The sequence below is a fragment of the Cydia splendana genome, chromosome 27, assembly GCF_910591565.1.
Source record: "Cydia splendana chromosome 27, ilCydSple1.2, whole genome shotgun sequence".
NCBI lineage: Eukaryota > Metazoa > Arthropoda > Insecta > Lepidoptera > Tortricidae > Cydia > Cydia splendana.
In genome coordinates this window covers 3,329,007-3,356,715 of record NC_085986.1, presented here as the reverse complement: position 1 = coordinate 3,356,715, position 27,709 = coordinate 3,329,007, and the positions used below count along the sequence as shown (strand labels likewise).

At 40.2% G+C, this 27,709-nt stretch overlaps 1 protein-coding gene across 3 annotated transcripts in view; it reads right to left on the bottom strand.

Annotated features, from left to right (window-relative positions):
* LOC134803707 (uncharacterized) overlaps nucleotides 1-27,254 on the bottom strand; it is a 41,967-nt gene extending 14,713 nt beyond the window's left edge. The window contains exons 1-11 of one of the 3 annotated variants that reach the window (XM_063776509.1): nucleotides 27,138-27,254; nucleotides 9,585-9,657; nucleotides 7,874-8,095; nucleotides 6,913-7,097; nucleotides 6,222-6,372; nucleotides 5,723-5,918; nucleotides 4,729-4,805; nucleotides 3,994-4,192; nucleotides 3,397-3,532; nucleotides 2,675-2,792; nucleotides 1,842-2,034 (exon numbers count right to left, since the gene is read on the bottom strand). In XM_063776509.1, the coding sequence (XP_063632579.1) occupies nucleotides 1,842-2,034; nucleotides 2,675-2,792; nucleotides 3,397-3,532; nucleotides 3,994-4,192; nucleotides 4,729-4,805; nucleotides 5,723-5,918; nucleotides 6,222-6,372; nucleotides 6,913-7,097; nucleotides 7,874-8,095; nucleotides 9,585-9,657; nucleotides 27,138-27,201 (1,614 nt within the window). In that variant the 5' untranslated portion in view covers nucleotides 27,202-27,254. Of the gene's footprint in view, nucleotides 1-1,841; nucleotides 2,035-2,674; nucleotides 2,793-3,396; nucleotides 3,533-3,993; nucleotides 4,193-4,728; nucleotides 4,806-5,722; nucleotides 5,919-6,221; nucleotides 6,373-6,912; nucleotides 7,099-7,873; nucleotides 8,096-9,584; nucleotides 9,658-27,137 lie in introns of those variants that run through there. The other 2 variants (XM_063776507.1, XM_063776508.1) reach the window with 2 other exon arrangements.
* Nucleotides 27,255-27,709: the final 455 nt, after the last annotated feature.

The window sequence follows — 27,709 nt, the reverse complement described above, 5'->3', positions numbered from 1 at the left end:
AGCTTTCTGGTTGTCGGATGTTAGCTATAACGCGTACGCATTTTTTTTGTGCTATAAATAGATCTTCGACGTCTGTGCTATTCCCCCATAAGACTACCCCATACCGCAACCATGCATAGGCATATGCGTAATATGCCGAAAGTGCACATTCTACGTTTGTGTTCCTTTTTAATACACTTAACGCAAACAAAAAACGTGATAATTTGTTCCTGACCTCTTCAATATGCGTTTTCCAATTTAAACTCGTGTCAATGTTTAATCCTAATAGTTTGAATGAGCTAACCTCTTCGATACCAAGTTCTTTTGACGTTGCCGATAAATCTAAATATTCTTTTTGGTACGGGTGAAATTGAATTAATTTGGTTTTGCTCATATTAAGTTCCAAACTGTGTTCATTTAACCAATTCGTAATTTCTGTTAAGGTATCGTTGATATCGCTCTGAAAGTTATGGTTATTAGGACTTCTAAACAAGAGGGACACATCATCTGCGAACATGATGCAAGTATGTTTTGTAATTTTGGGCAAATCATTAATATAAACTAAAAATAGGATACATCCCAAAACTGACCCTCCTCCAGACATATACTCTTACTAACATTCCCCTTGACCGAGTAACAGAAATAAAGGATCTAGGGTTAACACTCGACACTAAGCTAAACATGCACTCACACATTATAAATATCTGCAAAAGTGCCTACAAAATTTTAGGGTTCATTATTAGAACGACTTCTGAATTTCGTGACCCTAAAATCGCAATAATTATTTATAATGCCTATGTTCGCAGCAAGCTTGAGTACAATTCTATCGCATGGGACCCTCGGGAAGCAAAATATACCATAATGGTCGAGCGCGTCCAACGTAAATTTGCTAGACATCTTTACAAAAGGTATTACGGATACTACCCGTACTTATTTCCGTCATCCTTTGTATTGGGAATGGTAGGGTTAGAGTCTCTCGAGCTAAGGCGTAAGCAAACGCTTGCCTTACACTATTGTCTGCTTTTAAGAAATCGTATTGACAACCCATCCGTTCTGGAGCGTATGCGTATTTTTACCCCAGACAACTACATAGCTGCAGTAGGGCGTAGCGCACGTAGAGCCAGAAACCTTTTTGCATATCCAAATGTTCGCACCTATCACGGTTCAAACGCACCCACGTACCGAGCAATAGAATTACTAAATAACTTCATAGCTACAGTCCAAAACGCAGACATATTCGCAGACAAGTGGCCGTCCCTACAACGTAGTATCAGGATTTTTTTAAACTCTACCTATGTTATTTAATATCAGATTCTTTTTTTTATCTCTATGTAACTTAGTAATACATAATATGTATGTTCAATTATAAAGATAAGTGTGTAATACAATAAGTGTACCTACTAATTTTATGATACTGACTGATACTGACAACATATGTACCTAATTAACTGGATAAGTGCCTTGGCTGGAGCTGTAAACTTATACATAGTGTTTGAATAAAGAATAAAGAATAAAGGACATAGACAGGTCAAGGCAATAGGTTTAGTAAAGTAACATAATATACTCATCGGGACAGGGTGTTACAAAAACACAAAATAGAATATTTAACCCTTTTCCAGGCCGCACCAATCTACAAGGTTATCCCGAAAAATCCAGTAGGTAAGTATATTCCAATTTATCCAGTTTTGATGATTCATTTGAAGACAAGTCAAATTTCCCGAAAGTGCAATCTAATTTGAATCTTAAATCGGAATGCTAAAGTTGAAATTCTAGTGGCGCGTATGTGGTCTCTATGTGGTCGATAAATCGTACTATTTCTGGAAAAGGTTAATGAAATAATTCGCTTTGTCTAAAAATATTACCTTATTGACAACCAAAAACTTGTGTATAGTGTCCCCATTTGGCAGCGTGACATCTCCTGCCTCCTTCACCGCTTCAGGCAGTACTTGTCTGACTTCCTGCGCGATGACCCCCGTGTCGGCCTGCGGGGCGGGGGACGTCGGGTCGAACCCGAGCAGGCCCGAGTGCTCGGCGAAGGACGGGTCGTAGTTGAACCTGGAAGGGTTAATAGTGGAAATCGCTTGCAACTGTTGCGTTTCGAATTACCATGAATCTAGTATTAAACTGGATTGGGCATGAGTGGTAGGGGTAACTGACAGAACGGGATAGTCTTATGTATCTTTCAGTAGGAGTAGCAGCGAAAGCGCTATTATTGTTCACATATTTTTTGTTCCCCACCGTTTTTTTAGTATGGATTATGGTGGGCAACAAATAAATTAGACCAATCATAGTGCCGCATTGCGTATGTTTGGAGGCACGCGTATACCACTTCTATACGATCCTACCTTCTATGCGGATTACCTACAATAGAGCATCCCGTATATTCAAAGCAAGCTTCTTGGTTCGATTATTAACGGTACAATCGGTTAAAATAAATGGTCATAGTTTTCTTGATTAGGTTGTCTTGGAAATCCCGGGAATTTATACACTTATAGCTAAAAGTCACGTTGTTTTTGCTCTCTCTTCCCTTATCCTAGTTATCCAGCATCCTGTTTCTTCCTGGAGCCTTCCGCTTTTATCTTCCACTTCGCGCGATCTTTGATATCCACTTTTTTATAATGTTTATGGCAGACAAGCTTGTAAGCTTCCAAATCTGGCTTTTTAGTCTACATACTGTTCTAGTTAAGACACTTACTTTACAACTCTGATGCTCTGAACATTCTTCAGCTGCTGCGCTGTATCCAACTCCTCAATGTTATGCTTTGCCCGAGCATCCGATGGGTGCACAACGTGCCCCATCACTTTGAGATTACCTGCAAGAAAGAAAGAATAACTAAATGTGTTTCTATTAGCATACCATTGGATACCACTGCTGGACAAAATTATTCTGCAAGGATCTCCAATATAACTGATTGTGCACTATGCGGCAATATCGCCCTGCAATTTTGAACAGTTAATCAGTCTTCCTTGTTGAGAGGCTTCCTAAAATACTAGAGTTTTCTGCCCATCTTCTACGATCAGCATAAGTTACATTCTTAATAATTAAACTGTTTCTAGGTTTACCACACGGCTGGCTTTAGCTGAACTTGTTCGTTTATTAGTCTAGTTCGACCATTATATAATGTCCGGCGGACACGCCTAAACTCTACTTCTCCTAAACTTTATTAGTAGGTACCTACATTAATCACACAAGACTCGTCAGGCCGATCAATGTTAATCCCGACTCGACCGCTAAAGTGGATACTGTGTTCAATGTTGAAAACGATGCATGAAATAGTTTTGATGACAATGACAATGAAACACTTGCCGTTATGACACAGGACTCATCAGATCGATCAAAGTTAATCCAGACACGGCTACTAAATTGGACCTCAATTTAAATAATGAAAATTATACTCTCAATAATGTAATATTTACCATTAATGACACAGGACTCGTCAGGCCGATCAGTGTTAATCCCGACACGACCGTTAAAGTGTACACTGTTGTCGGATACGCCCCGTTGCCACCAGTTCTCGGTGCAGTCTGACTCAAACTGTCCTGGGTTTGACGCCTGTGGAAATATTCTTTTTGTAAACAGTGTTCACATAAAAGTTAAGAGTTTTAGTTTGCCTAATGCCACTTTTGCTGCCGTTGACAGCATGCAGCCGATGCAAAACATAAGCACACTGCTTATGTCTCTACTGCTGATGCTGCCGTGGTTATTTTCATGACCTTTGATGGTAACCTTTGGCAGCAACGTTAAGAGTAAATTATTATTAATAAATTATTATGTTCCTTGCCTTACTGAATTTCCCATAGCGGCAATTTGTAAACGAGCTACACTTATCCGATGTATCACTAGTGCTAGCAGCGACCATAACATTTCCACTAGGAACATGGACCCCAGAGGTATAACCAGCTCGAAGTGATCTGTGGGTCTATGTTCTTCAACATCCTGAAGTTGAAGTTGAATGTCACTTCTTGCCCTATTTCTGTCTTCCTTAATTGATTCTAATATCAAATTTTACTTACCCTGACAATAATCCTGTCGCTAGCGCTAGCAGCAACCATAACATCCCCACTAGGAACATACGCTCTAAGAGCCACCACCAATTGGAAATGCCTCTGGTCAGGGTTGGGCCGTCCCTTCTTCCTCATATTGTTGTTGGTGGTCTCTGCAAAATGGAGGCGGCCGACGGTGACTTTTGTTCCTTCGCGTCTAAGTTCCACTCTGAAAGGTAAATTTTTAGTGAGTCAAATACGAAGAATAGAAACAGTAGCCACTCATTGTCTCGTATTTATATGATGAGTGATTGAAGAAGAAGAAGAAATACATTTATTTAACATTGGTGCTCACGTGATGTTTCTATAGAAAACAAAGTGTTGGTCGTCTCAGCCCGTGCCCGGAGCGTTCTAGCGTGAATCATCCTTTATCCAGATTCGGGCTTGTCGCTCTGTAAATTGGTATGTAACCTAAATGGTCGCACACTGTACGGTTTCAAGGGATTCCTTCTCACGAACGCTCTGGCTGTCTGGTTTCCTCGAGCAACCAAAGTGCTTCAAAAAGGGAATTTTAAGGTTAAGAAGGATAACTAGGCATCCAAAGGCTGAAGTAACCGCTTACCCTCAAGAGAGCCGTGTGTTTGCGTGCTACCAATGTGGTGTAAATAAAAAGTGTAATTTTATTCAGCAGGTTTGCCCAAAATCACCTATTGTCAAAAACTTCCTGGATGCCTATTTATTACCGTGAAAGAAAGCTTTACTTACGGTACAGGATGGAAAGGTTTCTTAGTGCGATCGGATTGGCTTTGTTCTACCCTCACTTCTTGACTGGGATCCTCGGCCTGAAAGTAAAAATGTCACTTTAGAATCTTAAGGTACTTTAATTAGATACTACCAGCAATGTTACAACATTGAGTCATCAGAGATAAATAGGAAGAGGTTAGCCTAGGGTTATAATTATATCCAAAGGTTCGTGGATGCTACTAAACCAAATACCTAAACGTAAAAAACTTCCACATGTCTTCTTCTTCCCCCTGCCCTTATCCCACGTTATGTGGGATCGGCATAACATGTTCTTCTCTTCCATTCTCTATCTTTCGTCACCTCAGCACTCATTCCATTCTTTCTCATATCTTTCACACAATCCATCCATCGTTTGTTGGATTTACCGTCCGCTCTCCGTCCATCAACATTCACCCCTAACATTCTTTTGCCTATATGACATTCATCTGATGTCACAATATCTCCATCAAATTGAAGACCGAATCAAGAGAAGAAGCAACTCTTTTGTCGAAGTTGATCTTTAGCAGTGAGGGAACCGTCTAAATGAACTGAGGCCTGAGCATTATACAGTTTAGTACATACAATTGTCATGGTAATTTCTGAGTTATGTCTACATGTAGTTGAGTGTTGTTTAAAGATAGTTTATTATTCAAGTAGGCATATTACAATGCGCTTATGAACGTCAAATAAGGGATGACTCACGTTAGACCGGGCCGTGCCCGGGCCGAGGCGTCCGACATGTCATTTTCTATGACGGCTGATCGGTGATCACGTGGTGCTTTCCATAGAAACGAAGCACCGGAAGCTCCGGCCCGGTCTCGGCCCGGTCTAGCGTGTCAACCTTAAAGCTACACCGGCTCCAACCCTACACCTCTGCCTCGAGAAGATATAAGTCCCCCCTCAATTGGAGGAGGGTATCCCAATATGGGACCGGCAACAAAGTTTGTTCTGCGAAGGACATATTTTGTTTACTCACTTTGACACCATAAAAATGCAGCCTAAACCCGCTAATCTTCTTAAACCCCTCATTCGTCTTGACGTAATGCGGGTCGCCCTGCATCTGAATCTGGCAGGTCACTTGGAAATGGTTCTTCTTCTGACAGACGAAAGCCTCGTCGATCTGCGAGAAGTTGAACCCTTTGTCGGCGCCGACGACGTATGAGGGGGGTTGGCTAGGGAAGAACAAGATTTTGTCAAATATTTATTGTTATGGGTAGGTATTATTTAAGTCTTTCAGGCTTTACATATTCTACTTTCTTTTCTACGTAGCTACGCTACGTCTTTAGAGGAACGTTTTCACAATAATGTCGTGATGCACACTTAATGATCTGTTCTTGCTGTCGCGATCTGTACAAATTTGTACATATTTTGTGATCGCCACGAATGACTGAATGATCTTTTATACAGGGCGGCCAAAAAATGAGTGCATTCCCGTTGCCAGGGAGGATTTTACGAGAAGTTTTACAGATACTTACAGCGGTTTCAGGTTGCAGTCATACAGCGTGTGCCACAGATTCTGCTGGAAGGGCGCGAATCTTATGCATTGGAGGGGCACGTCGTCGCCTGCTTCTGATCCGTCTACGGAAGGTGGCGCTGGGCGGACGTGCGTTTCTGGAGATAGGGCTGCTGGAATAAAAGGGAAATACAGTAAAACATACATATAGACATTATAGATTACGTCTTCAGGAAGTAGGTCTTACGACATTGGAGGACATGTAGAAGGTAGAGAGGCAATAGAGAGTACTCTCTCTCCAGGCGGGTGTTATGCCTGGGGACCGAAGTCCACGGAGAGTTGGTCGGAAGTTATATATATAGACTGACATTTAAAACTCCGTAAGCGCGATGTAGGTTTCTTACTAATTGCGGTCTAGCTCCCTAACGCCATCTGTTAGATTATTGTGGCATGACGTTGGCAGTGACAGCTAGAGGAGACGCCACGGACATGTTACTAACTACCTCCTTTAACGTTGACTCACGCCCGGAACGTCACGAGAACGGGATGAGTTTTCTATCACGTGATCACCGATCATCCGTCATAGAAAACGAAGTTCGGAAGCCTCGGCCCGGACCCGGACCGTTCTAGCGTGAGTTATCATTTAGTGTGTCAGTCAGTTCCTCTACAAAGTAGGAATAGACCATTTTGTGGAATGATCCAGCAGTACATACCTGGTTCACATTTGACTTGAGAAACGTCTTGAGAGTGCTTCCTCTTCTTCGTGCTTGGTTCCTGTAGGGTGGTGTAAACTGGTGTTAAGGTCTCATGGCCGAGGGACACCAGTTGAGGGCTGATGATGGTCTGGTCTAGCTCCGGGAGGTCTACTCGCATTTGGTTGTACCTGGAAGGAAATATCCTGGTAATGATATTTATACAATACATGGGAGCATTAGTGCCCACGCCAATTCTTGGGATTAGTTGTCAAGCGGACTCCAGACGCCCATGAGCCGTGGCAAAAACCCGGGACAACGTGAGGAGGACGATGATTTGATAATTACCACTACCTTTTCGGTGAAGGAAATAATCTTTAGGAATCCTGCATACATCCGCGAATAAATTCAAAGGTGTATGTGTATTCCCCAACCCGCATTGGGCCAGCGTGGGGACTATAGCCCAAGCCCTTTCGTGCTTGAGAAGAGGCCTGTGCCTAGCAGTGGGACGTATACAGGGTAGCTAAAAAATAAGTGCATTCCCGTTGGCAGGGAAGTTTTGGGATTATACTGAGCAACTTTTACTATGGGACCAACCTCGAAATCGCGAAAAATATTTACCCTCCCATAGAAAATGGACCAGCCAAAATATAAGAAACCACCAAATTTTTTTATTTCGCGATTTCAGGGTTGGGCCCGTAGTAAAAGTTGCTCAGTTGGGGGTTGGGGAATACACATACACCTTTGAATTATAATCCCAAAACGGAAATTCATATTTTTTTGGCCATCTTAGCGCCACTTGCACCATTCCAGCAACCCGGGGTTAACCGGTTAAACCGTTAACCAAGTGTCAAATTGTACTGGTAACCATGGCAACTCCAGGTTTAACCGGCTAACCACGGGTGATTGGGATGGTGCAAGTGGCCCTTATATAGGCTGAAATATTGTTTATTATACAGCTAGTTACTTTATTAAATCTTACCTAGGATAGATCCCCTCCAGCCTCCCCCCCAGCTCCACCTCGCCCGGCATCACCACCACGTCCAGGTTGTCCTTCAGCTCCTCGTACATGTATTCTCCAGGCACCAGCTCCTGCAGGTGTGAGGGGACCACGTATTCTGGCAGGACGGGTATGTGGGAGGTGTCCGGGCTGTAGGGGTTCTCGGAGCCGGAGTCGGGGGGGCTTTCCGGGAGTTGGTGGTTCCTGGAATATAATTTTAAATTTAGAATTAAGAATTCAAGGAATATATCTCAGCCAAATAAGAAATAATGAGTATGAGGAATTTTAAAGACTGGCACAAGAAAGATTGGTGATTACTCCACTGACAAGAGCAAAGCTCTTAAATTATGATGATGATGATGAATTCGAAGAATTAAGAGTCAGGAATCAGTAAATGGAAATCAGGAATTAGTGATCAGAAAACAGGAATCGGGAATCAGTGATCAGGAATTAGTAATCAGAAATCAGAAATTAGCGATCAGGAATGAGTGATTAAGAATCAGGAATCAGTGATCAGGAATCAGGAACAAGGAATTAAGAATCAGTTTTCAGGAATCAAGAATTAAGATTGAAGAATGGAGAATGGAGAATAAATAATTAGGAATTAAGAATGGAGAACTTGAAATTTAGAATTTAAATACGACAATCCAATGCAAAAATTATGCCACTCAGCACCTCAGCAGTAAAGATTAGCGAAGGTTTTAAAATGACAGACGGTTTAAGGTGCAATCGGCCTTACTCTGGTTTAGTTGTTCGGCGGGACGTTATGCCGTTCACAAACTAAAAGGCCGTTAAAGTAGGTATCATACTACATTATTGAATTAACTGCAAGAGGCGAAACAGCAAAAAAATCTCTATCGAAGTAGGTTTCAAGGCTATATACGTGGGCCATACTGAAAGTTTCTGGATTCTGATATATGAGACGACTTATTTTTTCTAAGTGGCCAGTCCAGGAATTTTCAGTATGACCTAAGTATGTATCTTCATAAACAGCAGATTTACTTGTCTATGAATCGATAATTTGGTCGGTGAATCTTTAGGTCGTCTCGTCTTCTATGCCAGCCCAATCTGTGTCTAAAGTATATTTGATATATCCTATCATCATTATTAGCCACATCATCTGTTGTGGCGCTGGTGCGTTTACGGGGTCCCGCGTCACCGCTGATGCCTATAAAGTTCTATAGCAGCGCGGCATTTCTTACCAAGTTACCACATCGAGTCCGCAGGAGGTGGTAAAGCCAGACTTGTCTGTCTAAAGTTCTCTATATAGCCAGTCATCGTCATGTTTTGACGTTTCGACTTTAATGTCGTGATAAATAACATAAATATTATAGGACAATTTTACACAGATCGACCAAGTCCCACAGTAAGCTCAATAAGGCTTGTGTTGGGGGCACTAAACGACGATATATATAATATAAACATACATATAAATACTTATATATGTACATAGAAAACATCCATAACTCAGGAACGAATATTTGTGATGAACAGACAAATAATTGCCCCTTCCAGGGTTCGAACCCGGGACCTACTGCTTCGTAGGCAGGGTCACTACCGACACCAACTAGGCTAGGACGCCGATGATATTCAGGTCTCACCCAACCGTGAGTCCGAATGCCAAAACTGTTCATGTCCCGCTTAGCAACTGGTAAGTAGTTCCTATTAGTACCTAAAGTTATTACAGTCTTACCCGAGCCTCCGGTCCGGCGGGTAGTCCCCCACGGGCGCCATGTAGGCCTCCAGCTCGTCGATGAGACCCGGACCTGGAACAATTATAGTTTAAAGATAAGATAAAGATAAAAGATGAAATATAGTTTATTCAAGTAGGCATATTACAATGCGCTTATGAACGTCAAATAAACCTTTACCGGCTCCAACCGTACACCTCTGCCCCGAGAAGATTTAAATCCCCCCTCAATTGGAGGAGGGTATCCCAATATGGTACCGGCAACAAACTCGGCGGGACACATCTTTTCAAAACATTATTACATCTTATAATTAACATGCATTACGAGTAATTAAGAAAAATACAATTTAAATTACTATAGAATTCATGCAATTATACTCAGTGAGTACATAACTTTATACAAATACGTAGCTCTTTCAGAAAACATATCAAATTCTTACAAAAGGAAAATAATATAAAATCAATAAAAGAAATGAGAATACATATTATATGAATCTGACTGATTGTTATGAGATGCTTTCATACAATTTGATGTGCATTCTTACCTGAGCTGAGTCACCTTTAACTCTACACATAATACAATGCTTTTAATTGCTACTTGTCGTTATTACAGTTTCTGGTTTGGACCATGCATGTTTGTCTGTCAAGTAGTCCTCGACTCTGTAATAAGCCTTCAACATCAATGACTTTTTTAAGTAATTCTTAAGAGCTGGAAAGGGTAATCTTAAAGCATCCTCAGGTAACTTGTTATAAAAATGAATGCATTGCCCAACGAATGACTTCTGTACTTTACGAACACGAAACTTTCTGATAGCAAGCTTGTTTTTATTTCTAGTATTATAGTTATGGACATCAGAATTCTTAGTGAAGGAGTCTAGATTCTTAACAACATAAATAATACTATTATATATGTATTGGGAAGCTACAGTTAAAATATTAATTTCTTTAAAAAGTTCTCCTAATGAAACACGCACCCTTAAATTATATATAGAACGAATGGCTCTCTTTTGTAAGACAAATATAGTCTGTATGTCAGCTGCTTTAATTATCACAACGTTTGAAACGAAGGAAAAACTGGCCTAGCGTGTCTGAGACTAGAGTCAGTTCATGAAAAGTCTGCAGCGGATTTGATAGCCCACGCAGTGCACGTGTTATTTTAAACGTCAAACTTCTATGAAATTATGACGCATAAATGACACTTGCACTGCGTGGGCTATCAAATCCGCTGCAGACTTTTCTTGGTCCGACTCTACGCATAATGGAGTGTTCCGTATCTTCATACAACACAATACGGCGGTGGTACTGGTGCTCGACGCGGTCCCAGTACATGTCATCTTGAAACTTAAGTCATTGTCAATAGAGGTGACAGCAGGGTGTCATCTATTGGGCATTAGCATGTCGAGCACTAGTACCACCACCTTATATTACCTAAAAAAAGGTAAAATAAACCTTCAGTAATTGCTCGACCGATCATATTCAAAATAATTTTCGTGGAAGGTGTTTAATAAGCTTTATTTTTTTTTTGCACGATCCTCCTGGTTCTAAAGTTAGAGGACACAATATTTTTAACTTTCGGAGCTATTATTTCCCTAATGTTATAAATTTTAACGTTCCAAATTTCGTTCAAATATTATCTTATAGTTTCCGAGTAAAACGGCTGTGACTTACGGACAGACGGACATGACGAAACTATACGCATTGGTTTTTGCTATTTTGGCTACGGAACCCTAAAAACAACCCTTCCCATAGTCGGGTAACTGATGAACTATGGAACTACGCATTACCTGAACTATTTCCAACATGAACACCTGTCTCCCAACCCATATCGTTTACGTCAAATCACACGGTTGACCAAACACACCCCCTCGATTACGCAAATCTAAACATTTTTTTAAAATTCTGATCACCCTGTATAAAATATACAGGATGATCAGCGGGTGCAGCATGGTTCCATTTTTATCACCTATCACTTTGCTCATCACTTTCGCACTCACCTAGTTAGAACGTGACAGGCATAGTGACAAGCGATAATAAGTATTTGGCAAACATTTCATTTTTGGTACAAGCTTTTATCGCTGACTGTACTTTTCTAACGACAGACATCATTATTCATCGAGACAATTCTAAAAACCCCTAACACAATTAGGTTGCGTTGTTTCATCACAGAGTTCCTATGGCCACCTTATGTCTCCATCATCAGATCATGCAAAATTTCAGCTCAATGGGAAACCGGGAAGTGGATCAAATTTAACTTGCAAGATTTGATTACAGACCGACAGACAACGGTCAGGTGAAACTAAATAAAAGCTTGTAAAATGCGCCGCTAAATGTAAATAAAACAAAAGAAGCGAGGCTTTCCCGACGATCTACAAATATGGGGATGGGGGGTATGGGGTTCTTCAAAGGAGTGTACAGGTTTTTAAAGGGTCGGCAACGCGCATGTAACACATCTGGAGTTGCAGGCGTCCATAGGCTACGGTGAGTGCTTACTATCAGGCGGGCCGTATGCTTGTTTACCACCGACGTGCTATTAAAAAAAAGATTGTTTCTTCGTCTTTTCAGTCTTCATCACTATCACTATAGATACACCTTGTAAAACAGTTTGTGTGTTTGTTCGCGATAAACTCAAAAACTACTGAACGGATTTTCATGCGGTTTTCACCTATCAATAGAGATCAATAGAGTAATTCGTGAGGAAGGTTTAGATGTATAATTTGTTAAGTCGTGGGTCGCTAGTTTAATATAAAATCTTATAGAATACTAGTAAATTTCGCATTGCTCGAACTATAAATAAATATTATTATAGGACAATTTTACACAGATCAATCTAGTCCCACTGTAAGCTCAATAAGGCTTGTGTTGCGGGTACTAGACGACGATATATATAATTATACTAAATACTTAAATACATAGAAAACATCCATACTCAGGAACAAATATTTGTGATAAACACACAAATAAATGCCCTTACCAGGATTCGAACCCGGGACCTCCTGCTTCGTAGGCAGGGTCACTACCGACTGCACGCACCTGTCTCCCACCCCATATCGTTTTCGTTATCGTGTAGGTTAATGACAAATCACACGGTTGACTGAACACACCCCCTCGATTACGCAAATCTAAACGATTTTACTACAGGATGGTTGAATAAAAAAAAAAACCAATTAAAAAATAACATTCGCATGTGAGTGACACTAATGGGTAGTTAAGGTAGTTTTATAAAATAGTTTATTTTTTTTGTTTTAAAATCCATATTGTGTTAGTCTACTTACTTTTTTTTTGTTAGCCTATTTTAGTGTCCCACTGCTGGGCAAAGGCCTCCCCTCCTTTCCTCCACTCAACCCTATCGTTTGTACTTTCCCGCCAATCCGGATAAAAATGAAACTTAAAAAAACTAGATGTTAGTATATGTGTAAATACATAAATAAAACAAAAGAGAAAAAAAAAGGAGTCACAATTACAACCTATTGATACTTAGGAAAAAATAATAATACCTATAGGAAAATCTCGGAACTAATTCAAGCGTTCGGAATTGCTACATAGTTTTACATTTTTTATTGTACATATTTTATTAATCCACGTGTTTGTTGTGTTACGAGCAATAATATCGCGACGTAGTATTAAAAACAAAAAAAAAATAGGTATGCAATAAATTCAACATATTGATTGACACCTATTTCCGGTCACCCTGTATAGCTAATTTGTTTAATAAGTTGTGTGAAATAAACGCCCCTACTGATCCAGTGATCCGTAAAACTGTTATAGGTAAAGGGAATTGGCATCTGCTGGGTTATATCCGAAAATAATAAACAATTAAAGTTAAAGGGGCCCACTAGTCCGCCGGACGGTATCGGCCTGTCAGTTAGAACAAAATTTTGACAGTTCCGAACAACTGACAGGCCGATACCGTCCGGCGGACTGTTAATCAGTGGGCCCCTTAAGAAGCGCTGGTGGCCTAGCGGTAAGAGCGTGCGACTTGCAATCCGGAGGTCGCGGGTTCAAACCCCGGCTCGTACCAATGAGTTTTTCGGAACTTATGTACGAAATATCATTTAATATTTACCAGTCGCTTTTCGGTGAAGGAAAACATCGTGAGGAAACCAGACTAATCCCAATAAGGCCTAGTTTCCCCTCTGGGTTGGGGGCTATTCATAAATTACGTCATTTCAAATTAGGGGGGGGGGGGTCTGGTCATCGGATGACGGTAGCACGACGTAGGAGGAAACGGGGTCCTTCGAGGCATGATTTTTGGATGATTTTAGGGGGGGGGGGTCCAAAATTGTCAAAAATCGATGACGTAATTTATGGACAGCCCCTTGGAAGGTCAGATGGCAGTCGCTTTCGGAAAAACTAGTGCCTACCCCAATTCTTGGGATTAGTTGCCAATCGGACCCCAGGCTCCCATGAGCCGAGGCAAAATGCCGGGATAACGCGAGGAAGAAGAAGAAGCGTAGGTACTATTATTTATTCTGTGACAGCGCCTGCGTCTGACGCAGGCCGCAGCAGTTATGTCGCCACGGTAATTCAGCTGCAGTTGACATCTGAATGTCACCTTTACACGCTTCGCGGTCTGACATATTAGCGCTCCTATTATGATTTAGTACATATAAAAGCGCGACCGATTACTAAATTTCACTTGCGTTGACGTAAATGGGTTACTTACACGAGAGTGTTAGGCTAGGTTCACTACGATATTCGATAAAATCCCGTATACGATATACGAGGAAAATTAACGCCGTGTGAACCTAGCCTTATGGCTCCTCTACACGATGGCCCAGCGCTGGACCAGCGAGATGGCCATACGATGGCTGAGACTTGAGAGCACGCACTATAGAATGGGCCACGTGTAGATGCATACGCACCATCGCTGGCCTTCTTTGATGTGCGGACGAAAAACCGACACCGTGGCCATCCCAACGCCATCCCGCCGCACCATAAGCCATCCGACACCACTACCCTCTCTACACGCTGGCCTATATCTTGGGCCTATCTTAGTTTCTTTAAAGTAACTCATGGTATAATGTATAATAATATACTCCGCCTGGTACTCCATTCCCGTCTTTTCTAGGTCACCTAACTGACACGGGCCTACGTCATCATGCGACAGCGCTATATGATAATATGCGATAGCGCTATATATAGCGGCCATGTTGTTGTGACGTAGGCCCGTGTCACTCTGGGAATGGAAGACCATGTTTTATTAGACTATGGCCACAGTAATTCAGCTGCAGTTGACATCGAAATGTCACCTACACGCTTCGCGGTCTGACATATTAGCGCTCCTATTATGATTTAGTATAAAAGCGAGACCGATTATTACATTTCACTTGCGTTGACGTAAATGGGTTACTTACACGTGAGTGTTAGGCTAGGTTCACTACGGTATTCGATAAAATCCCATATACGTTATACGGGAAAAATTAACTAGGTTCACACGGGAACCTAGCCTTATGGCTCCTCTACACGATGGCCCAGCGCTGGACCAGCGAGATGGCCGTGCGATGGTTTAGACTCGAGAGCACGCACTATAGAATGGGCCACGTGTAGATGCATACGCAACATCGCTGGCCTTCTTTGATGTGCGGACGAAAAACCGACACCGTGGCCATCCCAACGCCATCCCGCCGCACCATAAGCCATCCGACACCACTACCCTCTCTACACGCTGGCCTATATCTTGGGCCTATCTTAGTTTCTTTAAAGTAACTCATGGTATAATAATATACTCCGCCTGGTACTCTATTCCCGTCTTTTCTAGGTCACCTAACTGACACAAGCCTACGTCATCATGCGACAGCGCTATATGATAATATGCGATAGCGCTATATATAGCGGCCATGTTATTGTGACGTAGGCCTGTGTCACTCTGGGAATAGAAGACCATGTTTTATTAGACCATGAAGTAACTGTTTTATTTCTGTGACAATGTACAGTCGCCATCAGATATATCGGAGCGGCCAAGGTGCTCACAAATATCGGAACACGCCTCTATTGTCAGGGCGTTAGAGCGCGTGTTCAGATATTGTGAACACCTTGGCCGCTCCTATATATCTGATGGCGACTGTACTAACAGTTAAGTGTAGGGTCTCGTAGTTACCAATCTGTCAAAATAGACCAAACGGGGGCTATTAGTATGATGTATGATGTACATTACAAGCATAAGGGAGTACCTATGCAATGATACCCCACACTATTGGGACAAAAAAAAGATTAAAAAAAGACATTTTGTATGGGAGGTACCCTAAAAAAATTTTTTTTATAGTTTTTATTTTACCGTTCTGTCGTAATGCATGATTTATGTATCCATGCCAAATTGCAGCTTTCTAGCACTAACGATCACGGAGCAAAAATGCTCAAACAGACATGGGGAAACTATAAGGGTTTCTAGGTGACTACGAAACCCTAAAAACACTATTTTTAACAAAAAAACCGGCCAATCAAATACCTGAAGGTGTAATTTCGTGTACATTATTGTCTTAACATCACTTTTTGTGCACAATGAAAATTAATCAGGTGAATCACAGAGAGTGAAAGGCTGGTTCAATGCCTGCTAATACTTCACTAAAACGCATAGCTTGTATTGCTATAGAAAATGGGACCATATCTTGAAAGTCGCTTAAGACCTTCTTAAAGATGTTCTAATATAAAATAGACGGTATACGACGTAACCGCCTATTACAATAGAGTATTAATTTCTTCATACGACGCACATATTCTTATGATCGTCTTTTATTTTGCGCTCCGTGCTATTAAGCAGCAAAAGGTACTAACGACTATGAATTTCATAGAGACTTACGACTTTTTAAAATCGATAGAGATATGCGTTCAGAGACAAAATTATATGTTTTAGATGACGCATCTCTGTGTTAATTTTAAGTTAGACTTTATCACTATAATAGTAGGATTTAAAATGGTATGCTTGTGAAATGCATTGAGCTGTATAAGTTTAAGTTTGTGTTAGGACAATGTACTGTTATTATTGGTTACGTATAAAACGTAATGTTTACGTGTTGTGAATGTGACTCGTCAATTATAAAGATTGTATTATTGATCTGTTTCGGCTTAATAAGCAGATACACTACATTGAAGCAGTCTACGTTAAGTCAGTAGTGAATTTCAATTTCTTAGACGTATTTTAATTTAATTTAATTTAATTTTATTTAGTATTAGTTTTTAGTTTTAATTTAGTTTTATTTTATAGATAAGTTAGTTTATTTTATTTTTAAATTTTAATAATGAATATTAAAAAAATAAATTTTAACTAAGTTCGAGTCTGTTTGAAAAGAGAAGAATAGTGGAATGTATTGAGCCCCATACATACCACGACTCTTCTCTTTTCGCACAGACTCTACAAAGGTTTTTTTTAGTAGTGAAATAAATTAGACAACGATATATAAAACGCCAATTTTTGACGTTTAAGGTACCGTTGGTTATAGGGACACCCTGTACATGTGGAGATTAGAGTCATTCATACAATTTTGGTACAATTTTTAGGGATCCGTACCCAAAGGGTAAAAACGGGACCCTATTACTAAGACTCCGCTATCCGTCTGTACGTCTGTCTTTCCGTCCGTCTGGTCCGTCTGTCTCTGTCTGTCACTAGGCTGTATCTTATGAGCCGTGATCTAGGCAGTTGAAATTATCACATATGATGTATTTCTGTTGCCGCTATAACAACAAAAACAGAACATAATAAATATTTAAGTGGGGCTCCCATACAACAAACGTGATTTATTTGCCGTTTTTTGCGTAATGGTACGGAACCCTTCGTGCGCGAGTCCGACTCGCACTTGGCCGGTTTTTTATTTAGAGTAGGTACCAAAACTAGGTACATATAACGTATTAGTAAGCACGGTGGAGTTCACAAAATATTATTATCTTAACACGCCAAATTTCCAAAAATATTTACACGACCTTATTGTCAGTATTTTAGAGGCGTGTACACATATTTTTGGAATGTTGGCTTGTAAAGATTGTAGCTCGACTGTACTATATAAACGTGTACCTATAGGTAGGTACATATAATAATGTGGTATATACGAGTATGTCGGCGGCCGATCGTAAGATCAGGCATATCGTGAAATTCCTAGGCATATCGTGAAACGTGAAAATCTTTGACTCCTTCCCTGAGTCGACGGAGCCCCGCTACGCGGGGCTCCTATTTCTGGGCAGTTTGCCCTTCGGGCATCTGAAGCAACCTAACGAACCTATCCTACCTATATATTGAGTTAATGTGAAATCTATCGTCAAAACATTACACAGGAACAATAGGAACATTACGATCTGCCTGATCTTACGATCGGCCGCCGACATGTATAACCACCAACCAACAAGCCACTATTTTATAATAATACTATGTATGCTAGTTTTAAGGTATTTATCTATGGGCCAATAGTTGCCTGAAAATAAATATTTTCATCCATGAGTCATTCATAACTCTTAGCTCGTAAGTACGAGTACTCATTAAATGAAAACAAATAAATAATGAAAAACTATTTTCGACTGTATGTGTCATGTATAAAGCGAATAAGTTTAATAATTGTCATTCAATATATTTTCATTAATAAAGGTTTTCCCTTGAAAATATATGAGATAAACATTTCAGCGAAACGACGTACAGCGATTCCCATTTGAACCTTGAACGCTTCAAAATTCCATATTTGTCATCAAATAAACATAGTACGAGTACCAAAACGTCAAACGTTTTACGACTTTTATAGGAGCATACGACATTTCGTTTCGAGCGTTTATAAAATGTAACTTAATTCAAAAAGGTCTTAAGTTATCGCAATGCCATAGAGAAATATAGTAAGAATAGAGTGTTCACTCCATAGTTTTGGTACCAAAACGACGATTATTTTCACAGTCGACATCGGCAGGCGGAATTATCAGTACCGCTACTTGATACTAGAATTCTCTAGTGTCACGACTCACGAAAATTATATTGAACAATTTAGAACTAATATTAAAAGCAGAAGGAGTTGAAAATAGAGTTGCGGTTAATCCGGTTATAATATTAGCTGAAAGTTGTTGAGCATTAAGGTCCATTTCCAACGACAGCAGCACTACCATTCATTTACCTACTATGGTAGACAATAACACCGACGCGTTCGTACTAGTAGTAGTAGTAGCAGCTGCGGTCAGAAATGGAATGTTACCCTTTAGACTTTTATGTCGTTGAAACATCTATTGCCAAGTAGCAGTACTGATAATTCCGCTACTCAATGCTAGATGTCGACTACGAAAATAATAGTCTTTTTGGTACTAAAACTGATGTATGGAGTCAGCACTCTTTTTAGGGTGCCGTACCCAAAGGGTAAAACGGGACCCTATTACTAAGACTTCGCTGTCCGTCCGTCCGTCCGTCTGTCTGTCACCAGGCTGTATCTCACGAACCGTGATAGCTAGGAGGTTGAAATTTTCACAGATGATGTATTTCTGTTGCCGCTATAACAACAAATACTAAAAACAGAATAAAATAAAGATTTAAATGGGGCTCCCATACAACAAACGTGATTTTTTACCAAAGTTAAGCAACGTCGGGAGTGGTCAGTACTTGGATGGGTGACCGTTTTTTTTTGCTTTTTTTTTCGTTTTTTTTTTGCATTATGGTACGGAACCCTTCGTGCGCGAGTCCGACTCGCACTTGCCCGGTTTTTTTTCTATGGCAGGCAGTTTTTTCGAAGGCACTTATGATGTTATGTTTTTAAACTGATGCTTTGACGTCGGTGCTCCGTTATCATATATCCGATTTCAGTGCGTAGTGAGTTATTTTAGTAAATAATAATTGGTAGATTAATTTACAACGAGAATCGCAATGACAGGGATCAAAGTACGGAGACTTGGAACGGTTTATTATGATAATTTTGATATAATTTAATATTTAATAATAAAACATTTATTTACATACAATATATATACAGTGGTACTACTAAACGAAATTAATAACTAGCTTAAATCTAAAATAGGCCCTTGAGGCATTGTACCAAGGATGCTGGCGGCATTTCCTCGCTGTATCGCAATGCTGATACGTTGTGCGAGGTAGCCGCCAGCTCTTCGGTCACCAGTTACGTCAACCAGACGCTTCGCGATTTCTGCGAACAACTTATGCGCGCTGGGACCCCATGGACCTAGAGTTTCATATTTAATTAGGTACTTATGTACCGTGTTCGCAGTTGAATGCTGATAGTGATCCTGCGGCGTTCCTCTACAAGGCGGAGTCGGCATTCGCTGACAGGGCCGTCTTAAACTATGCTGGGGCCCTTGGGCACATAAGTTGGGGCCCTTTTGGAAAGTAAAGAAAGCTAATTAAACTAACATTTTTCTACTATGATCTTCTATTTATCATGGCTAATCAAATATACTGTTACTGTCTGTCCGTCGGGGCCTTCTGAGGATGGGGGCCCTGGGCACGGGCCCCGTGTGCCCTTATGGTAAAGACGGTACTGTTCGTTAGTGGTTTTAGACGGTCCCTAGTCCTATCTGGTTAGTCCGTCATCGCTCCTGGTTCCCATGGGCCAGGTGGCATGCGTAAACGCATTTCCTCAACGTTAAGTAAAAGGTACTTATGTATGTACACGCGTATTTGGTAAAGCCCGACAATGAATGGGGTCCTTTTTCTTCTGTTCTTTTAAGGGTTCCGTACCCAAAATGGTCACACCTGATTGAAGAATTGGAAGAATTGAAATTTTCATATATTTTCACGTATTTCTGTTGCCACTATAACAACAAATACTAAAAACAGAATATAATAAATATTTAAGGGGGGCTCCCATACTTAGGGTTCCGTACCCTAGGGTAAAACAGGACCCTATTACTAAGACTCCGCTGTCCGTCCGTCCGTCCGTCCGTCCGTCCGTCCGTATGTCACCAGGCTGTATCTCACGAACCGTGATAGCTAGACCGTTGAAATTTTCACAGATGATGTATTTCTGTTGCCGCTATAACAACAAATACTAAAAACAGAATAAAATAAAGATTTAAGGGGGGCTCCCATACAACAAACGTGATTTTTGACCGAAGTTAAGCAACGTCGGGCGGGGTCAGTACTTGGATGGGTGACCGTTTTTTTTTGCCGTTCTTTGCATTATGGTACGGAACCCTTCGTGCGCGAGTCCGACTCGTACTTGCCCGGTTTTTTTGCATAATGGTATGGAACCCTTCGTGCGCAAGTCCGACTCGCACTTGGCCGGTTTTTAATTTGGTTTTGGTTTACAGGCTATAGAGGTACATACTTAACTACTAAACTTTTTTTTTTTTTTTTTATGAAATAGGAGGCAAACGAGCAGACGGATCACCTGATGGTAAGCGATTACCGCCGCCCATGGACACCCGCAACACCAGAAGGGTTGCAAGCGCGTTGCCGGCCTTTAAGATGGGAGTACGCTCTTTTCTTGAAGGTTTGTAGGTCGTATCGGTCCGGAAATACCGCTGGTAAACTACTACGTATGTCTACTTATATACGTGTCTAGAGAGTGTCGTCTCTTTATGTAATAGTTCTTCACTATAATATGCAGAAATTATGTACAAGCCAATGACTATACGCTCCATTTACCGGCCAACTCGTTTCGATGCCTTATTAGAGCTATCATATGGATCAACATAAACAATCATATAACTGAAAACGATATTCATTCATTCATTCTTTTAAAATTATGGCTTCAGCCCATTGGGGCTATTTCGCCAGTGTCAAGGTCGTAGTAGCAGGGTAATACGATTGAATTTGTACGGTTAGTACAAGACAGTGAACGGTGATTTAGCTCTTGTAAAGCGATAGCGGGCTTTACAAGAAACACGTGGACAACCGGCCGTAGACTCCAAAATGATGGTTAAACGTGCTTCAAGATAAATTTTCCATTCACTGCACACTACCACATTAGTTTACTGTATAATAGGCTATCGATATTACACTTTAAACAATATTAATGAGCAAAAAACAAAGCAATTGATCCCGACGCGTGCCATCAAGATGGCGCTCGAACCGGAAGTCCTGAAAACGATATACCATCATCACTATCACTATGACGTTTCTTCAAACTAAAACGTCACTTTTGACACTGACACCTAATCCATATCGTTTCTAGATCTTTTAATTGACGTATCTTAAAGTTCGAATCGGGCTGTCTATCTTCCAAAGTTATAATTTCTATTCGGACCCACACTTTACACGTTTATTTAAAAAGGTCCATTCACAATATGTGGACCGAATATTGTACAGTAACTTATGTTATGAAAGTAGGTAACATATAACATTCCATAATGGCTATAAAATTGCTGTAAAACACTATTTCCTATAGTAAACAAGAATTTATAGGTTTTATATTATATAATACCTATAAGTACCTATATGAAAAATGTTTATGGTTATATACTTACAAGATATATACAGTGGTACTATTAAACGATATTAATAACTAGCTTAAATCTAAAATAGGCCCTTAAGGCATTGTACCAAGGATGCTGGCGGCATTTCCTCCTACAGTGTACAGAGTACAGCCTACAGTTTATTTTTTTGCTCGTATTACAGGCCACAGACTGTATATTATAAATTAAAGATTTATAGTTATAAAATATATATTATAAAGTAAAGATTACAGTTATGTCTACGGTTGAAAAACCTTACATAAAAATATTAAGAAAGCGTTTCTAAGCATGAAAATGAAAGTATTTATAATATTTAATTTATACCATTATTCATGGTAATTTAATTAATACGCAAACTTCCACAAGACGCAAACGTCGTTTTATTCTACCGAGAGCGAAATTCTTAATTTTCTAGGCAGGATAATTGTTTTTAGGGTTCCGTACCTCAAAAGAAAAAAAGGAACCCTTATAGGATCACTCGTGCGTCTGTCTGTCTGTCCGTCTGTCACAGCGTATTTTCTCGGAAACTACTGGACCAATTAAGTTGAAATTTGGTACACATATGTAAATTAGTGACCCAAAGATGCACATGTTTTTTTATAATTTTAAAATACATAGGTTCGAAGTTATTTAAGAAAATAGCCAAAAAATTACCATTCCCCCCTTTATCTCCGAAACTACTGGGTCTAAAATTTTGAAAAAAATACACAAATTAGTTCTTTACCTGTAGATGTCAGGAAAACCTATTAGAAATGTGTAGTCAAGCGTGAGTCGGACTTATGTACGGAACCCTAGAAACGCGAGTCCGACTCGCACTTGACCGGTTTTTTAAATTTAGGTAGGTAGGTACAGTCACCTGGAGTAATATGTTACTCTTCGAAGGCCGCAAAAATATATGACACGCTCTTATGACGCTACGAATAAGATCGTTTCAGATATTTTTGCGGCCTTCATTGTGTAACATGTTATTGCAGGTGACTGTACCTACCTAATATTCCTAATAACATAACAGCATACAGGAAGCAGAAGTTGCAATATGTAAACAGTCCCTAAGGCAAGTGTACATACTCGTAGGGGCCTTATCAGATAAAAATAAAACATTGATTATCTGCAAAATGGAGTTAATTAGAATACCGGTTACCTACTTTGAAAGTGTTACTTAATTTAAGCCACCCTTGAAATTAACGGACTTTAAAAAACGGGGTTAATTTTATTTTTTAAGTAATTATGTATCCTCAACAGCAACATGCTGAGATGGGGCCATTTCGTGGCACTTTAATCTTATTTTGTGTTTTCTTTTATACTATGTACTGTTCCGATTGTTTGTGCTTACGAATAAATCTATTCTATTCTATTCTATTCTCAATTTCTCGAAGACGCCTGAACAGATTTTTTTTGATATTGAAATGGTTTTTAGGATTTCGTACCCAAAGGGTAAAAACGGGACCCTATTACTAAGACTCCGCTGTCCGTCTGTTCGTCTATCCGTTTATCTTTTATCAGGGTATAACTCATGAACCACGGGAGCTAGATGATTGAAATTTTCACAGATGATGTATTTCTATTACCGCTATAACAACAAGTACTGAAAACAGAATATAATAAATATTTAAGTGGGGCTCCCATACAACAAACGTGATTTTTCTGCCGTTTTTTGCGTAATGGTACGGAACCCTTCGTGCGCGAGTCCGACTCGCTCTTGGCCGGTTTTTACAGTTGGCCCTACAATGAACATATGAGCCGTCACAATAAGCTGGGACAAACGGAAGAAGAGATAGGACGGACAGTACACTTGTTTACCACTATCGTACAAAAACAATGATAATTGTCATGTTTCCAGTTTATACGTTTCAAATGGAAGCGGAACATTTGACGCTTCCGCAAGAAAACAAGAATATATTTGCAAACAAATAGGTATCGCGGGCACTTTTGCTATTCTTGTAAAGCCGCCATCAGATATATCGGAGCGGCCAAGGTGTTCACAATATCTGAACACGCAGTCTAATGGCTCCTCTACACGAATGGCCAACGCCGGCCAATCCAAGGGACGCAGCCATGCGGTAGACTGAGATAGCAATATCACTTGCTCCCTCTAATGCATAAATGCGTCCCTTGGATTGGCCGGCGTTGGCCATTCGTGTAGAGGAGCCATAACACCCTGACAATAGATGCGTGTTCAGATATTTGTGAGTGCCTTGACCGCTCATCTAATGGCGACTACACAGGCATTTGTGGCATACAAGCATACTGCCTTTATATGTAAAAAGTAACACGACGAAGTGAAATTGTATCCACTACTTATTGTATTAAATATGGGGTTATTTTGGCCCACTGTGTCTTCTTCTTCCTCGATTCCTCATGACTGAGGGTCGCGACCACATGAGGTCGTTATTTTGTGCACCAAGGCTCTCCATTCTGCACGATTTTCCGCCTTCCTAATAATAGGCGCCTGTGTAGATCCCACTGTGTACATATTACCAATCCTCACTTACGGTGCTCAAACGTGGTTCCTTACCGAGTTACAAAAGACCAAACTGAAGGTTTGCCAAAGAGCCATGGAGCGCAACATGCTCGGGGTGAAGATGATTGACCGTATCCGAAACATGCGCACCAAAACAGGCATCGTCGACGTTGGGGTCAAAACCGCTAGGCTAAAGTGGGACTGGGCAGGCCATGTACGACGTATGCACCCACAGAGGTGGGCTAAACTAGTCACGGAGTGGGTGCCACAATGTAAACGCCGGCAAGGTCGGCCTAAGAGAAGATGGCGGGACGACCTGGTCGCATTTCTCAGCAACTGGACGGATGCTGCAGTTAATCGGGAAGACTGGAAGTCTAGTGGGGAGGCCTTTGCCCAGCAGTGGGACACCTTATAGGCTACAAAAAAATACGGTTACTTGAATAAAATTACATCTATGCAAGTACTGTAATTAAGGAACTGACAAACAATACAAAGCCTAAACTGTTTACTTTCCTAATAAGTGTTAAGTACTGGAACCCTATTGTACGGTTACTCAAGTAAACAAGTATTAGGTTTAGGGTTTAAATAAACAAGGGAAGCTATAGAAGGGTTAACTAATAATATTTACAGTACATTTGGTGCTACTTTCCCGCACTAGTGCGGCAATAAGCACTTTCCGTGTCTATGTCGAAGATTTAAAGGGCCATATGTACTGTAAAACGTTGTACGATACACGTGCGAATAGGTAATTCGCAACTCGTGTCGATATAAAACACTCCCTCTGTGATTTAACTTACAATACTCTCCTAAACAACTGTACAGGTCCAGACCGCGCGAGGCTTTTGGCGGTCGGAGCCCGGGAAGCCGGTTACTGGCTACATGCCCATCCTTCGCCCAATACTGGTACTTTCTTGGATCCGGCCTCCCTTAGACTGGCGACTGGTTTGCGACTCGGGGTTTCGGTGTGTACGCCACACATATGCTCTTGTGGCACGGACGTGGACCGACTGGGACACCACGGATTATCTTGTCAAAAAAGTGCAGGCCGTTTTTCGAGACATGCGTCGCTTAATGACATAGTCCGTCGGTCTCTTGCCACCATCAATGTGCCTGCTCTTCTTGAGCCGACTGGCATTATCAGAGATGATGGCAAGAGGCCCGATGGAGTGTCCTTAGTTCCTTGGAGCTTGGGACGGATGTTGGTGTGGGATGCTACCTGCGTAGACACACTGGCACCGTCCCACCTCCAACGGACTACTGTAAAAGCGGGCGGAGCGGCGGAAAGCGCCGAAATTCTAAAACGTAACAAATATAAGAGCCTCGGTAGAGAGTACCATTTTGTACCATTTGGTGTTGAAACTCTAGGTCCATGGGGTCCCAGCGCGCATAAGTTGTTCGCAGAAATCGCGAAGCGTCTGGTTGACGTAACTGGTGACCGAAGAGCTGGCGGCTACCTCGCACAACGTATCAGCATTGCGATACAGCGAGGAAATGCCGCCAGCATCCTTGGTACAATGCCTCAAGGGCCTATTTTAGATTTAAGCTAGTTATTAATTTCGTTTAGTAGTACCACTGTATATATATTGTATGTAAATAAATGTTTTATTCAAACACTCCCTTCGGTCGTGTTTTAATTTATCACCACTCGTTGCGAATTTCCTACTTTCCGCACTTGTATCGTAAATATATTGCACGTGTATTGAAAGGTTGGTTCTCTTTAACATGGATATAAATATTGATTTGATGTTCTTTTAAACATACTGCGAACCGGTTGTCAAACTTATTTAAGTATTTACTTTTGGAAACGACTGTGTATTAAATAAAAACAAGTTATCACTTTTGAAGATATAGTTATCAGTCGTTTAATTTATTGATTTACCGACATCAATATAAAGTATTGTGTTTAATATGTGTTTAATGGCTTTAAGTTTGTTAAGTTTGTTTGTTTGTTTGGAATTATTTTAAGTCAAGGGTTAGACAGACATTGAATAAATACGTTTTTATTGAGTAATACGGATTATATCGTGTATATTGAATTCATACTATTACATCCCGACGTTTCGAACCCTTTACAGCGTCCGTGGTCAATCGTCGGGATGTAGTATGAATTCAATATACGCGATATAATCCGTTTCAATAGTTTTATTTCATGAGTAACTATCGCGGTAACCGAAAAGAATATTTTGAGTTAATCAACTTATTTTTGTAATTAAAAGTAAGCACATTGACGTGACGCTTGGTTTCTAAAATTTTGGAATCAGAAATAGTTTTTACGCAAAAAAAATCAAACAAAAACGAAATGGCAACTTAATTAAAATAACTGTCAAAGAAACGCATTATCGGAGTTTTTAGACTAGATATTATACTCGTAGTTTTAATCGCAAGGAAAATCCTAAGACAAATCTACATATAAGAATCATAAAAAAATATATTTTTTCTAAATAGTTGTTTTAAGATATTTTATTAATGTTTTTTTCCTGGAGTTTTTCGTTTCGTAGGTACCTAATGTTTGTTTTTATTTTATTTTATTACCTCTCCAATTTATTTACACAACAAATGTGTTAAAAAATGTCAAGTTGCGAAAGTGGTCGAAAATTTCACACGAAATAAAATGGAAATTTTAAAATGAATAGTTTCATTTATCATACAATAATATCAGAAGTTTCCAAAAGTATTTCACGTGGAAATTTCTCAATTTTGGTAACTTTCCGACGGATCATTAAATGAGTTACCTGGATTTCTTTGCAATCTCCTTAAATTAGTACCACTGTCCTCCATATGCCAAGAATATTCCATTTTAACCGTCTACAAATCAATCATTTTCAACACATCATTTACGTCGCATCTACAATACCACAAACACACATCACGTTAAAAAACGTCTTTTAAATTAAAAAGTAAAAAATGTCGTTAGTTGCGTTCACAAATAAAAAAAAACTTTGTGAATAAATTCTTTTTTCAAAATCACTGGCCGGTTATAGAATGTTCTTTTTAAAAAACGTCCGTTTAGCGTTTGATCGTTTGAGGCACTGGTGAGTTCGTCTATTAACCCTTGCGTGTGAAAGAGTCAGTCATTGGAACGAAGCGTGCGTGCAAGCGGGACGGAGAATATTTTCACTGTTTTTAGGAAAAGCGGTGGGGTTGGAAACTGACCAATGGCGGGGTTTTCTTTTGTTAGGAAAATGGTATTTTCGGTCAAAGGGCGTGTGGATTTGAATATTAGGGCAGTTTTCATGCTACTAAATGTTAGGTATCTTTACATGAATTAATATATGTACATACATTTTCAGACCGTTTGTATGTA